At 36.3% G+C, this 15,132-nt stretch overlaps 1 protein-coding gene across 6 annotated transcripts in view; it reads right to left on the bottom strand.

Moving 5' to 3' along the window:
* The window catches only part of ADGB (androglobin), a 128,642-nt gene extending 113,882 nt beyond the window's left edge, over nt 1-14,760 (bottom strand). For 5 of the 6 annotated variants that reach the window (XM_045544538.1, XM_045544539.1, XM_045544535.1 and 2 more), the window contains exon 1: nt 14,618-14,758. In XM_045544538.1, coding sequence (XP_045400494.1) covers nt 14,618-14,691 — 74 coding nt within the window. In that variant the 5' untranslated portion in view covers nt 14,692-14,758. Of the gene's footprint in view, nt 1-14,617 lie in introns of all 6 variants that reach the window. The other variant, XM_045544534.1, reaches the window with a different exon arrangement.
* Between the last annotated feature and the right edge of the window lie 372 nt (nt 14,761-15,132).

Below are 15,132 nucleotides of genomic sequence, written 5' to 3'. Positions count from 1 at the left end.
GTAGTTTCTACCTTGCAATTAAACAAGGAAAATATTAAAAAAAAAATAGATACGAAAAAAGAAATCTTAAAAGATTTTAGTAAAGAAAATTTCAGATATGAAATAAAGACTTGATAAAATAGCATAAAGAGTAGATAAAATACAGCTGAAGTAAGAAGAGAGCTAGTGATTTAGGAGGTAGAATTTTAAAAATCTAGTATTTGCATAGAGAGATAAAGAGCTATAAAATATAAAATATACAAGTAAATAGATTGGAAAACTCAAACATATGCTTAACAGGAGATCCAGAAAAACAAAATTGTTAGAATGTTGGGGAGGGGGGTATATTTGAAAACAGGATGGCTGAAAAGTGTTTAGAATTTATAAAAGATGTGTCTTCAGATTGGAAAAAGCCAATCAAGCAATAAAGAGGATAAATAGCAGGCTGAGCAGTGGCAATCTGAACCTAGATGTATCAAATGAAAAGGTAGATCAATGATGTAGATGTATTAATTTATGTAGAGAAGTGTCAAAATACCTTAAAATGAAAAACAATCAGATTGACAGCAAGAGTAGACACCAGAAAGCAAGGAAGTGGTATCCTCAAAGCTGAGGTAAAATAACTGTCAATCTTGAAATCAATACCCACATAAATACTTATTCAAAAATGATATAGAAACATTTATCTTAAATGAAATAAAAACATATTAAAACTGAGTTTACCATAACAGACTCTTGTCAAAAAAAAAAAAAAATACTGAAGGATTTATCTCAGAAAGACAGAAAATAACCCCAGAATGAAAGTGTGTGGATATAAGTAGCAATGGTAAGCAAACGAGTCAATATAATATTTTGCTAAAATTTTTAAAAGTATTTCTTGCAAACATAATAGCAATAACTTTATGCTTTAAAAATCTATAATTAAAACTCTAGCAAACAAAAATAAAAGAGATGAGAAAGGGAATTCTAAGGGACACTACCATGCCAGTTTGTTTCTGTTTTTGTTTTCCAGTAATGATACTGAATAACTGTAGACTTTGTAGGAAAGTATTTAAAAATAAACAGACATGTAAAAAAAAATAAGGATATTCCAAGAAATAAAATGTAAAACTTCCAAACCAAGAAAGAACAGAGAGGGTAAGTCTAATGTTAGGCAAGAACTAATTGTAAACTATCCCATAGGTAGAAGGAAAATTAGGAAAGCAAAAACTTTTAAATTGGGATCAAATCAAGCAATATATCTGGAGAATAAAACATTTTAGAAAAATACAATTACAGAATGAGAAAGGAATCTCACTCAACCAACAGTTCACTTATTTCTAATTAACATTTACTAAACACCTGCTTTGTGACAAGCACTCTGCTGGATGATAGGGTTAGAAACACATAAACATGTACCTCTGCTGTTGAGTTTATTTAAAATGCAAACAGATAGACAGATAACTTCAACATAACAAGGTATGTGCAGAGATGAAAGTAGTCCCAGGTGACAGAAATAGGGACATTGTGCCAGTGTTGAGGCAATTAGGTGAAACTTCCCACAAAAAAATAGCATCTGACATGTCTTGAAAGATAACAAGAAATTTTCCAGGTTAAAAAAGGAGAAAGGGCATCAGTAGGAAAAAAAGAACAGCATAAGAGACAGTGCAAAAGCAAGAAACAGCAGAAGAGGTGGAGAGATCTATGAGTTCTTCAGTACCACCTGAGTATAGTATATGGCAGGGAGGAGAAAATTAGGTTGAAAAAAACAAAAGGTAGGCAAACAGCTTCCCCATCAAGGATTCTGCTGAGAAGTTTGAACTTGATTTTCTAGTCAGCATTGACCACTCAATGTACAGAGATAACATTTTATTCATAGATATATATTATTTTTAACATTTACTCATGGTTTAAAATATGAAGCTTGAGTAACACTGCAGTTTAAATACAACTTTAAAATGAGCACAATAATGATAATTCAGAAAATTTGATTTAAGATAATTTTCATTAGATCTGAAAAATCACACTCTTCCAATCAAAATTCTTGTATGAAGGTGTCCCTGACAAATCATAAAAAATTTTTTTTAAATATAATATATAATTGCAATTATATCCAATTTGGGATTTTATTTTGAAGAAAAAAATTGTATCTATACCTACAATGTTTTACTTGTGGATAGATTTAAAATCTATCCTCTTAATATTTAAAAGCAAAGTATCAAATTTAAAGAACAAGCCTGAGAGATATCACTTCCATCTCAGGGTCACAGAGACTGGATTTACCCTCCCACCTGATATAACAATAAACCTGGACAAAATACATAAAACTGATTTTAAAGACAGGGACATCAAGTGAGGAAGGACAATGATCTTTGAATGATGAGAAACAAATGAAGTGAGCCCTCTAATTGCCGCAGCTTATGGCCCTGAGAGAGTTTTCAGGCTGAAATTCAGGGAGAGGTGGCCCAGGCATATCTCTGAAGATTCCTTGAGTAGAGGAGAATACCAGTGTTTGGGGGAGACCAAGGTAGCTAGAGTTTGCAGGACAGTGTACTGAAGTAGAGAAAGCTTCAAAGAGAGAACTCCTGAGATCTTCAGAGAGTCACCCACGAACATTCAACAAAGTACTTATCAGCACATGTGCATGAGGAAGTTACCCAAAGCCAGAGGGAGAAAAATAAATATCCAAAAGAACTGGAGGACTCACACATGGCCACAACTGGTTCTACTGCTACCAGTCCCATGGAAACTGGGAAAAGTAATCAGAAACATCTTGCCTCAGTCAGGGAAAATAATTTGCCCTATATTAAACATGGTTCTGGTCCCACATAACAAATCTTAAAAGCAAAATTTGAAAGAATCAAGCTATTTCTAAGAAATTAATCTATATTCTAGAACAAAGCTCAAGAATATTTATAGGGTTACAAAATATCACAGTATCTGTCATTCAATCAAAAATCACCAGGCATGAGAAGAAACAAGAACATATGACTACTGGAGAGAGAGAAAAAAATTGAATTAGACTCATAACTGACACAGATGTTAAATTCATAATCACATTAGTATAGTTATAGCTGTATTCCATGTTTTCAACATGTTAAGTAGAGACAAGACAAAAGAGTTGATTGGATACCTGAAATGGAAACTAAACTGTCTGAGAGAAGAAATACACAAAGGCTATTAATGATAGATTAGAAATTGAAGAAGACTAATAAATTTAAAAAGGTAAGAAATAATTCAAAAGAAAAAAAACAATTGTAAATAAACAGAGCACTGGTGAACTCTGGGACAGCTTCAAGCAGCCTAAAGTAAGTGTAACTGGTATCACAAAAGGACGGATTAAAGACAGAAAAAAATGTATTTGATGAAATTATGGTCTATATTTTAAAAATTTTGATGAAAACTACAAACCCACAGATTGAAGAATTTCAATGAAACCCAAACTCAAGAAACATGAAGAAAACCATGCCAATTTACAACATAAGAAAATAACTTAAAAGCAGTGGTAAAAAAGATTTTAAGAGCAGTTAGAGGGGAAAAAAAACCCAAACATTACATGCAAAGGAACAAAGAAATGGAAAAAAGTGAATTTCCCATTAAAAACAATGCAAGAGAAAAGATAATGGGCAACATCTTTAAAGAACTGAAAGAGAAAAATATCTGTCAAGCTACAATTCTACAACTATTGAGAATGTCTTTTAAAAATGAAAGAGTATAAGCACTTTTTTGACATAAAAAAGCTAAAAGCATTCATCAGGAGAAAATATTAACACAATAAAAAAATAAAGGAAGTCCTTTACGCAGAAGAAAAATGATACCAGGCAGAAATACAGATCTATACAAAGAAATATAGAAAATTAGAAGTAGTAACTACAGGGCTAAATACACAAGTTATTTTATTTTAAAAATATATTTATAGTAGAGATAACTACTTATACAAACAGATAAATAATGTAATATGGAGTTTATAATATATAAAATCAGATGTTTGACAACAATAGCAAAATGTTGGTGGTGATGTATAAGTATACTATTATGTTTTTATATTGTATGTGAATTGATACAATGTCATAAGCAGGTAGAGTCTGTTATGTTCAAAATGTGTACTATTAACTACAAAGCAACCTCCAAAATAACAAAAGAAATAGCTGCAGCTAAAAGCCAACAAAAGAGATAAGTAGAATTTTTAAAATATTTAATCAATCTGAAATGCTTGGGGCGAGGATGGAGAGAAAGAGGAAGGCTAGTACACTGTTGGTAGGAGTATAAATTAGTCCAGCCACTATGGAAAACAATATGGAAATTTAAAGTAGAACTACCATAGGATCCAGCAATTCTGGGAATATATCCAAAAGAAAAGCAATCAGTATAATGAAGAGGTATCTGCACTCCCACGTTTACTGCAGCACTGTTCACAATAGCCAAAATATAGAAGCAACCTAAATGTCCACCAACGGATAAATGATTAAAGAAAATGTGGTATATATACAGAATGGAATATTATTCAGCCACAAAAATTAATGAAATCCTGTCATTTGCAGAAACATGTATGGAACCAGAGAATATTATGTTAAGTGAAATAACCAGAGCAAAGAAAGACAAATATCTCATGTTCTCACTCATAGGTGGGAGCTAAAAGAGCTGATTTGATGAAGGTAGAGCATAGAATGATGATTAACAGAGTCTGGAAAGGGTAGGAGGGAGGGAGATGAAGAGAGACTGGTTAATGGATATAAAAATACAGTTAGATAGAAGGAATATATTCTAGTATTCAATAGCACAGTAGGATGACTATATTTAACAATAATTTATTGTGTATTTCAAAATAACTGAAAGAGAAGCTTTGAAATGCTCCCTACAAAAAGAAAAGATAAATGTTTGAGATGATAGATACCCTAATTACCCTGACTTGATCATTACACATTGTATACATGTATCAAAATATCACATGTACCCCATAAATATGTATAATTGTTATATATCAATAAAAATAAGATAATTATGAGTGCAAGGAGCCACACAAAAAGCTGTACATAGCTATGACTTCATTTATATAAAGCCTAGAAAATACAAACTAATAAAGTGACAGAAAACAGAACAGCGATTGCTGGGGACTGGGGTCAGGAAGGGATCACCAAGGGCAAAGAAAAAGTTTTTGAATGACAGGTCACTTTATTATTTTGATGATGGTGAAGATTTTGTGTGTGTAGGTGCATGTCAAAACTTATCAAAGTGCACCCTTTAAATATGTGCAATTTACTACATGTCAATTTTTTGTTATCAATAAACCTGTTTAAAATAGAAACAAAGGAAGGGAGGAAGGGAAAAGGAAACGAAGGAAAGAAGGACGGAAGAAAAGATGGAAAGAAGGAAGAGAAAAAAAACAGGCTGGGAATTTTAAAAGGCAAATTCAGGAAATTGCAAACATTACTTCATAATAGCAATATTACCATTCATAAACTCCTAATATACAGTTAAGTTTAAATCTACATTCTATTTTATATTTGGTTACCTAATCAGATGCAATGAACCATATTTTGTCTATAAATAATGTCTTTCATATGTATCTATTCTTGGTAATTAAATATTCTGAATAATTTGGAGTTCAGAAAATGTCAAAACTGTCTTTATACATAACGAAAGTGGTTCATAATTTTATTAAAATATATTTTATAATCCTGTTATTAATAAAACACTAATAAGTTTACTTTTTTAAACTTAAAAGCACTTATTAATCACATACTTTGCAAAGATGACAAAATGATGTTTTCAAAAATTCTTAAGTCAATTAGCAAGTTTATGTAATACAACAAAAAATGCACACGAGTTAAAAACCTTCAAGGAAAACTTTAGCTGGCACAAAGGTATAAAGTCATTACAGACTTTGATGCAATAAAAAGCCCACTGAATCTGGTTTATACACACACAAACACACACACACACACACACACGGACATATTCACATATTTGGTTTAATTAGATTATTTTAGGGAAGCAGGTTCACTGTAGGGATGTTAAAATTTCAATAAAATGAGAGTCTGGAGTTTTGCCATTGTTTTCTTAACGCATGCTGTTCAGTGTAAGGACCTGATTTTATTCGTAGTGGGAGGCAGTTTATTTATGCAATGTGCAATCAGCATGCCTTCTTAAGTAGTGTCAGCTAACACCCTGCAGGAATCAGAATATGAATAGAATTACACAATTGACTTAATTTGGGTTAGGGGCATTCTGAGTTATACTCTTTAGAAATTAAATATGTAGGGAGGCAACTTGTAAATCTTGGGAAAAAATGTTTTAAATTAGTTAAAGCCAGTTGTTATGTTGACCTTTTATTTATTGGTTTTATTAAAATTATTTAAATGAGCATTTCATTTTAAAAGTTCAACATTGTGCTTGGTTGGGTGACTGTAAAGATTAACAAGATTCAGTTTCTATTCTCAAATAACTTAAAATTACTGAGAATAAATGCAGGCTATAACTAAGATACAAAGGCAAAAGCAAAGAGGTTGATAACGAATTTAAAGACAAAGTGTATTATTAGCACAGAAGAGGGGCAGAAATTGCTTCCAACTTGGAAAGTCAATGTTGGCTTCATGGAAAAGAAGGCCTTTAGATATAGATGGAATTGGGAGTAGCATGAAAGCCACTATAAAACATAGAGAAAAGGATGGGAAAATGTGCAGAGGTAGAAAAGGGAAGAATGGTAAACAGCATGTTAGTATCTGGCTGATACAGAGAGTAGGAGGGAGCTGAAGCCGGTTGCTGAGCTTACTGCTAAGAGCTAGTATGGTGCGCGCTCTCTCTCTCTCTCTCTCTCTCTGTCTCTGTCTCCCCACTCCTTCCCTCCCTTCCTTCTTTCATGCTTCCTTTTTTTTAAAAAAAAAGCAGGAACACCTTACCTGCAAATGGTATGCTAAGAAGATTATGAACAGTACTTTTATGCAAAGTTAATTGCATAAGGAAAAACCTTGACTAAAGGCAAGGGAATTGGAAGATTTTTTTTTAGTGGTTCTACCTGGAGTTAATGAGGGCCTCACCTAGAGGAGGGCAGGGAAGAAAATGAGTGTGGAGCCAAGGTGGAGAATTGTTAATAAAAGAACAAGGAAACCAACTGCATGTGATCGGCAAAGGAGAGGGAGAGGGCGGACGACTGATCCTTAGAGTTAAGGTGACAGGGAAGACAGTAATAACATTCTCTAACATGAGCAACATGGAAGCTTGTACATTTGGGAGAGAAAATGATGACCTCCATTTGGACAGATTTAATTGAGAGTAGGAGAGCTCATCCATGTTATTTGTCCACTTGTACTTGAGCTTAATTGCATGATAAGGGTCAGAGATGTTCATTTAGAAGTCTTAAATCAGGAATGATTTTTTTAGATGCTCAAAAGGGAGAGAAGAGAGAAGCGAAATAAGACCACTGGAGAATGACTTAATTTAGCAGGTAGAAGAAAGGAAATGAGGCAGGGGGCAGACGAGAGGGATTTGAGAACTCAGGAAAGGACCAGAGAGGCCAGACTGAGCTACAGTGCCCTGTGCTCCCTAGTGGCCACCTGCACCCTCTTGAGAGACAAGGAGCCAGGACAGCAGTCTGGGAGGCCAGCTGCTTCTGCTGTGCTGGTCCCAGGCCAAGGTGCAAAGGCCACCAGGATCTTAATCTTTGCCATTTCCCAGGATGTGACACCTTCCAGCAGCAAAGCTGCTCATGCAAATACATGAGACAGTGTCCATAATGACTTCAACCAAAATCCATGAAATAAACAACAGGTCTGCAGGACCCAAAGGCTAGTACATGCACAGGCTCAAAATAACCCCTTTTTGAAATAACTCACAACTATTTTTCTCATAAGGTCATTCTTTGTTGTACAAACTAGTCCCCAAATTCTTCCTAGACCTTGACCAAAGGTGAGCTAAACGTGTGGCTTTTGTCTCAAATTTCTAATTAGCTCATCTGCATTTTTTAGTATGTGGAAAGGGCCCCACTGCCAGTTAGTTGAACAGTACAGCCTTCACCCTTAACCTTAACCTGACCTGGTTAAACTCTCACTGTGCCTCTGGTTCAAACTGGGGGGCAAAAGCAGGCAAAACAGTTCCCAGTCCCTCTGACTTTCTTTTTATGACCTGTATCCTTTGTCATTAATTTAATAACTCACCTGGACACATGCCCTACCCTTGGATTTTTAATAGATAGCTCCCCCGAATATGCCCCTATGCTCAAAAAGTGGGATTTTTTGAATAGCAGCACTCAGAAACAGATGCTGTGGGAAGTCTGAAGGTGCTAAGCTGAATAGAAGCTTTGGGTTGACCCAAGTCTCTGCAGAGGCTGTGGCTGAAAGCCAGGTACCCAGACTGGAGACTGCAAGGTGAGAAACTGGGGACAGAAAGCCACACCGATCTTTTGAGAACCTAACTGAAGTAGTATGTGAAATTCTGATATTCACCAGGTCAGAAGGATGGAATCAAAATGATTACAAACTATTTGGACCATGGCATTCATTTTGACATCAGCCAAAAAAAAAAAAATGAGAAAGAGGGGGAGGAAAAAAACAAAATATAAGCATTTATTTACTTTGAAACTGTTCCATGTGTTAATTCAGCTGTACGAATTAGCATGGCTATAGCCTCAGAATCTGTAATTAATTAGCTTGGATCTACCCTGGGAAGTAAGGTTTACAATCAAATTTCAAAGCACCTAGTCTAGTACCTCTTTACGATGCCATGTATATATCTTCTTTATCAATGATAAAAATGAGAAAGATTAGTAATATTTCTATCCAATCTTTCATATTATACAAATATATTAGAGGCATATTTTTAATCTGTCTTAGATACAGTTTTTAGTTGTTTTATCTCACATTAGGTGGTATAATAAATTTATAGATTATTTAAATTAATTCCTTGATTTAAATAATCTGTGACCTGGAAATGTCAAAATAATATTAGTGAATTAAAATATTTTTAAATAACATTTTAGACTGAGCCACTATTAGTTTGCTCATCTAGAAGCATTGTCACAATGCTATTAGTTTCAATGCATAAAATTGAGTATATTTTTAGGTAGCAAGGAAGTATTAATTCCATGAGTTTGTAAATTTAAATCTTTTCAGTCTAAGTTCTTTTACCCCTCTAATAATTCCATAGAGTAAACTTAAAATTACACAAACTAAAAATTGGGTGATCACCAAAGCAAATATTTCACTATCAGAGATAATTCTTAAATCATGTCAAACTTTAGTAAATAATTAACCAAATGCTCAGATTAAGATTATTTCAAAGGGAGAACTAAAGGCAGACCCTATTAAGATTAAAGGGGTACTCCTAGCCTCATTAAACAGAGCTTTTTGGCTGAGATTTTTATACTTAAAAACAGGCTACTGACATTTATAAAATGTCCTAATCTGTGCCAAGCATTGCCCCGGGTGCTGCAGATGACTATGACAGGGCCTCTTCCCTCTGGGCTCTCCTAGTTTCGCTCTGGTTCTGAGTCAGAGAGTTTTATGGTCCAGTTGCCACTCTGGGTTTCCAGTTCAACTCAATTAAATTACACATGCATGTATTAAACACACACTGTGCCAAGCCCTAAAGAGAACACAAAGTACATAAGGCCAGGCATTCAGAAATCTGTCTTGAATCTCATTTATATATTTTTTTTCCTTTCCTTTTCAGACATCGGGGCATCGTGGACTGGACGTCATCATCATGTATTCCACTGCAGCTGAAGACTGGAAACTTGGCTTGTGTAAGCTTTGACCACAACCTGCTTATAGATCTGCTCTGCACACCCACCCCCCTTGTCATCTGCTCCTCGCCACCATTAGGAGTGCCCAGAATCAGGCATCCCCCCATTATCTCAAGGCCATGGCCCATTCTTAATACCGCATACACTCCATGCAGTTGCTTCAGAAATCAACATTTTGATACTTAAAACCATCTGTGTTTCCCCACTACAGAGAGTGTGAATTCCTTATTCCTCTCATTCTGCTGCATACTCACCTTAGATGCTTTACAAGCCAACCTGGATTACTTTCTGTGCCCCAGACATCCCCATTGCCTACAGTAACCATCCCACTCACCTGTGCCTTTCACAATTGGGGAGTGGCTGTTGGAGAGAGGTGATGACGGATCAGCTCCTGTTGGAAATGACCTTTCTCTCCTCTAATGCATAGAGCCCTCATTTTAAGAGTCTCTGGATTTCTCTAATCCAACCTCATGCCAACACATAATTCCTTCTATGGAATAAGTTCCCTTTGACAAATGTGGCATTACCTTGTATCCTAGTTACCTCTATATGAATCTTAGCCCTCTTCTCCCAGCCCCAGATTATAAATCCCTTGATAGAAGGTACCATGTTTTACAATTCCTTATTATCTGGGGCCTGCCAATGACTTAGGCGTGAGAGATGCTCAATATATAGTTGGGAAATGAAAATAAAGAATAGGCTTTCCTCTGGGAAAGCTTCTGTCACTGAAGTTGATCTTTTAAACTGGTTAATTGACTTCAGTTGTTGAGATTCACAAGGATCACCTGCAGAAATCACAGAACTCAGTATGACCTGGGTTGTTTCCACCAGGGTTCACCTCTTACCTCTGCCTTTCAGTGTGGACCCTGAAGACACGAGGCCTAAAGCTATAAAGGGCACCTGCCCACTGTGTCTGGCTCTCTTTGGGGGGATTTCTTTTGTGATCTCTGCAGGTAGAGGAACATATTACTTACCAGCCACTGCTGCCTGGCTTATTGAATCAGCTCTCTCTTGGACCTCAGATAACCAAGAATTCACTTAATTTAATGCTCAGTATGATATTTATTCCTTTATTTTATGTTGCTTTCATGGTATTTATCATAATTAATCTTTTGTATTAATAATAGTTCTCTTTTCAAATTTCATATAGACAGATATGTTGATCTTTTTTTGAAAATTCTATAAAATTTACATGTGCATTTCAGTCATGAAGATAAACTTGAGGATTGTGAAATATATTACATTCTGTTTTTGAAAGAGGTTTAGTGATATTTCATCATTACAAATCTAGAAGGTTGCATGGTCCTTGTTAGTTTAACAGATTACTTGTTTTTCAATCTTGGTCAGAATTTACTATTAGAAGTGGAACAAAATTTTGTGACTATAAACACCAAATTGTGCCCTTATCTCAAAGTGCCCATTAAAGTTCCATATATTTTAGTGCATAAAGTATATGCATTGATACTTCTAAGGACTATTAATATTAAAATCATATATCTTCTTTTGTCTCTCTTGATTTATTCATGATCTACACAAAAATTCACTTTTAGTACTTCTAAGAAGATCAAATTTTTGTCTTCACGTTAATGTGAATCCTTCCAGTGGCATCTAACTGGTAAAAGCATCTTTGCCTATTAGTTTTCAAATCAATTAGATTTATCAATTAATTTAAATTTGTTTATAATTGCTAATTATCATTGGATACTGTTGCAGACTGCATGTCTGCGTTCCCCCCAAATTTACATGTTGAAACTCTAGCACCCAATGGGATGGTATTAGGACATGGGGCATTTGGGAGGTAATTAGGTCATTAGGTGGGACCCTCGTGATGGGATTAGTGTCCTTATAAGAAGAGAAATAGAGCTAGTCTTTTCTCTTTCCACCATATGAGGGTACAAGAGGACGGATATCTGTGAATTAAGAAGAGGGTTCTCACCAGAACACAATCATGCTGGCACCTTGATCTTGAACTTCTAACCCCCAGAACTGTGAGAAATAAATGTTTGTTGCTGAAGCCACCCAGTGTATGGTATACTGTTTGTTACACCAGCTCAAACTAAGACAGATACTGATAAAGAGAGTTATAACCTGTGACAGTTGTTTTAAGTTGTTATGTTAAAAGAAGAAAAATCAATTAAATCATGGTTTTAAACATTTTACTATAGCAAAAGTCCCTCTCTTATTACGGACCCAGTGAAGTTAAAAAAAAATCTGATACAATCACGGAAGTTTAGAGCTGGAGGAAAATACAAAGTAGGGAACAGAGGACAGGGAGTTTTGGAGTGAGAGCAATTTTAATTAGAGGGCCTTCCATGTAAAGAAGATAAAACCAAATGTCAGAATAAAAAATGACTTGTCCAATGTCACAGGAGAATTGATGCCAGTGTGAACCCTAGAATAGAGATTTCATACTGGCTGATACAGAGAACTAGAGAACATAGAACTATAGAAATAGTTTAATCTAATGTAAAAACTGACAGCTCAGTTACCTGACATGACTTTTCTTGCTAATTAAAAATCATATTTACTTATGAATTTAGTTATAGATGGATATAGATGATTCTGCTGTAATCAGTTGTAACATCTCAGGTTTTGAACTTGGCCAACAGCAGATCAAATAGGAAAGGGAAGGAGACTTGATCTTCAATCAAATTCACAAAGAATGAATACCAAGGTAGATAACAAAACTATGAGTTCATTTAATACACAAATGACAAGTGTTTATTATGTGCTAGTCACCATACTAGGCAAAAAGCAGACAAGACCCTTATCCCCAGTCTGACATAGGGCAAAAAAAAAAAAAAGGCTACTGATGGAAGATTTAGGTTCTGTGGGATGGCCATTTTCAAGACTATGAAGACTTTGTTTCTCTTATTCTATTATCCAGGACCATGTTAGAGTTGGTTGCATTTACTGGATATGTAACCACATTTACAAGGTGTGATAAAATGACATAAAAGCTTACTCTAAATCACCCCAGTATATTTCAAATGACAATCACACTAGAGCCTTGTTAGACTTTGATCCCTGTGACTCATACTGGGTGACACTTTGTTTGTCTTGTGTCAGTGACTTAGCCTGGTATCTATGATTAGTTCTTCAGTTAAACTTAAAGGATAGACTTGAATTATAAAGAATTTCACATCCTATCATTTAATGCTACAGCAAAATCTAATGATTTGGTGTTTAATGCTTAATCATTTCTAGAAAATTATAGCTTTAAAAATAACTATTTGCCCTTCCTCTGTTTTCATAAATATATACATACATTTTTATTGGTGTAATTTAATTCAGATATTTTCAGGAAAAAAGAAACATGTTAGAGATACATTATCATCTCCAAAGGAAATGGGAAGTTCCAGCAAGGGAAGAGTTAGCTTCTTAACAAGCAGGAACTTTATTATCTCTATAGTGTGATACAACCATCACAAGACTAGTTCACATAATATGTTTTATGGTATCTGGTTTGATCAGTATCTTTAGGGCAGTTAACAATCTCATCTTTTTCAGCATATAAATTTCTTAAAGTTGAAAATTTTCCCCAAGCTCCAAAAGAGTTGTAAGCCTTCAACATGCTTTAATTATAACCAACATTGACTTGGGTTTTTTTTTTTTTTTTTTTGGTGTATTCAAAATTCTCTTGCAACCCTGCTACTATCTCTTAATTATTGTCATTCAATCATTCAATAAACAGTTCTGAGGCTTACTATGTATGACCCAGGAACCACTCTAAATGCTAACGTTTCAATAGTATATAAAATAAAAAAGGAAAAATCCCTGCCTTCATAGAACTTATATTCTATTGAGAAGACAAATGAAAAAAAACATAACTTTTTACAAGTGAAGTTATAGTATGTTAAATGAGCAAAAAGAAAAAAAAAACAATGAAGAAAAATAAAGCAGTGAAGGAAGACAGGGAATTTGGTTTTTTGTTTGGTTTTGGTTTTGCCAGGGAAGTGGAGGGATTTCAATTTTAACTCAGGTGCCCAAAGAAGCTGATAGGAGAAAATGGCATTTTGGTGGACAACTGAAAGAGGTGAGGGAGAAAACCATATGGATATTTGGGGAGAAGAGCTCTCCAGCAGAGGAAACAGCAGATGTGAAGGCCTTGGAGTGGGAACAAGCCTGACATGTTCCAGAGAGTGGAGAGGAGGTTAGAGTGTTTGAAGCATTCTCTCACAACTGGAATGAATTTCGGAACTTTTAGAAATTCAAACAATAGCCCAAATCCTGTGCTATTGATAACTGGATAACTCTAGGGGGAAATAAAAGACCACAGAAAAAATAATAATGCTAGGCAGGTGCATACAAATGCATAACACCTAACACCAGCCCAGAACAGACAGGCACCAGGAAGATTCCGTGAGCTAGGATCTGTATAGGTCCTCAGAGTAAACATCAGTAAGATGAACTATATATTTATGTTGTTTTCACTTTTTGAAGCCACTTTGTGTCTGATTTTATCTGATTAAAGTTCTTAGTTGTTGGAGTGGGCAGATACAAACTAGGGAAACATCTCTGTCTCTCTCTTCTCTCTCTTTCTCTTTCTCTCTCCCTCTCTCCTTATAGGGGCCAGGCAGATGTGACCCTAACTGGAAGTGTTTTGAGATATGCCTCTTTCTTAAGGAAGCTACAACCTTTCCAACTGCTTAAGTGGGCTATTAAGCGGGGTGGGGTGGGGGGAGATTCACTCACGGGAGCCAGAAGAGCAGCCAAGCATCCAAAGCAAGGAAACCAGGAGCTCTGGGAAAGGAAGTTGGTCAAGACAGGCAAGGGGGAGGAAAGGGAGCGAGCACCTCCAGGGTCTGGCTTCCCAGGGAGGACAGAGAAGCTGTGAGGAGGCCGCTAAACTCCTGCCCTGGCAGTTTGCCCCCCAAGGGGCCAGGCCAAGGCAGGGTCAGGCAGGCAGGGGTCTCTTACTCTTTAGATTTATCAGATCCGTGCGCCGAGCTGATTCGATGCACCTCTTTCTTTTTGGTTTGTTTGGAGGTCATGGCAGAGGCCGGCCCAGCAGGGCTGAGCTCTGAGCATGGAGCGTCTGGGCGCTGGGGGCTCTGCGTCTGCGTTGCTAGGAGACCGTTGCTGCGCTGGCAGGCGCCGCTCCTGTGCTGGGTGGCGGGGAGTAGGGGTGTGATGGACACGGAGGTGATAGAGGGGGTTGGGCAGTGATGGGGGGAGGGGCAGGCGGGTGGGAGGCGGGGTCTGAGGCGGCCTGTTGCTGCCAGCGGGGACACAAGCGCCTAGAGAGCTCAGGTCACCACATACAGGTGGAGATCTTGAAGTTGGTGTCTTGGGAGGATTCCAGGCACGGGGCGTGGATTTGACAGTAGGATTGATGGGCAGCCCTGATGGACTGGCGTTCATCTGTCAGGCTTGACTTTGCCTAGCTTTGCCCTTCAGAACCATAAGCAAATGCTGACTGACTCTTTCTTGGA

The sequence above is a fragment of the Lemur catta genome, chromosome 2, assembly GCF_020740605.2.
Source record: "Lemur catta isolate mLemCat1 chromosome 2, mLemCat1.pri, whole genome shotgun sequence".
Lineage (NCBI taxonomy): Eukaryota > Metazoa > Chordata > Mammalia > Primates > Lemuridae > Lemur > Lemur catta.
This window is presented reverse-complemented; position numbering and strand designations above follow the sequence as displayed.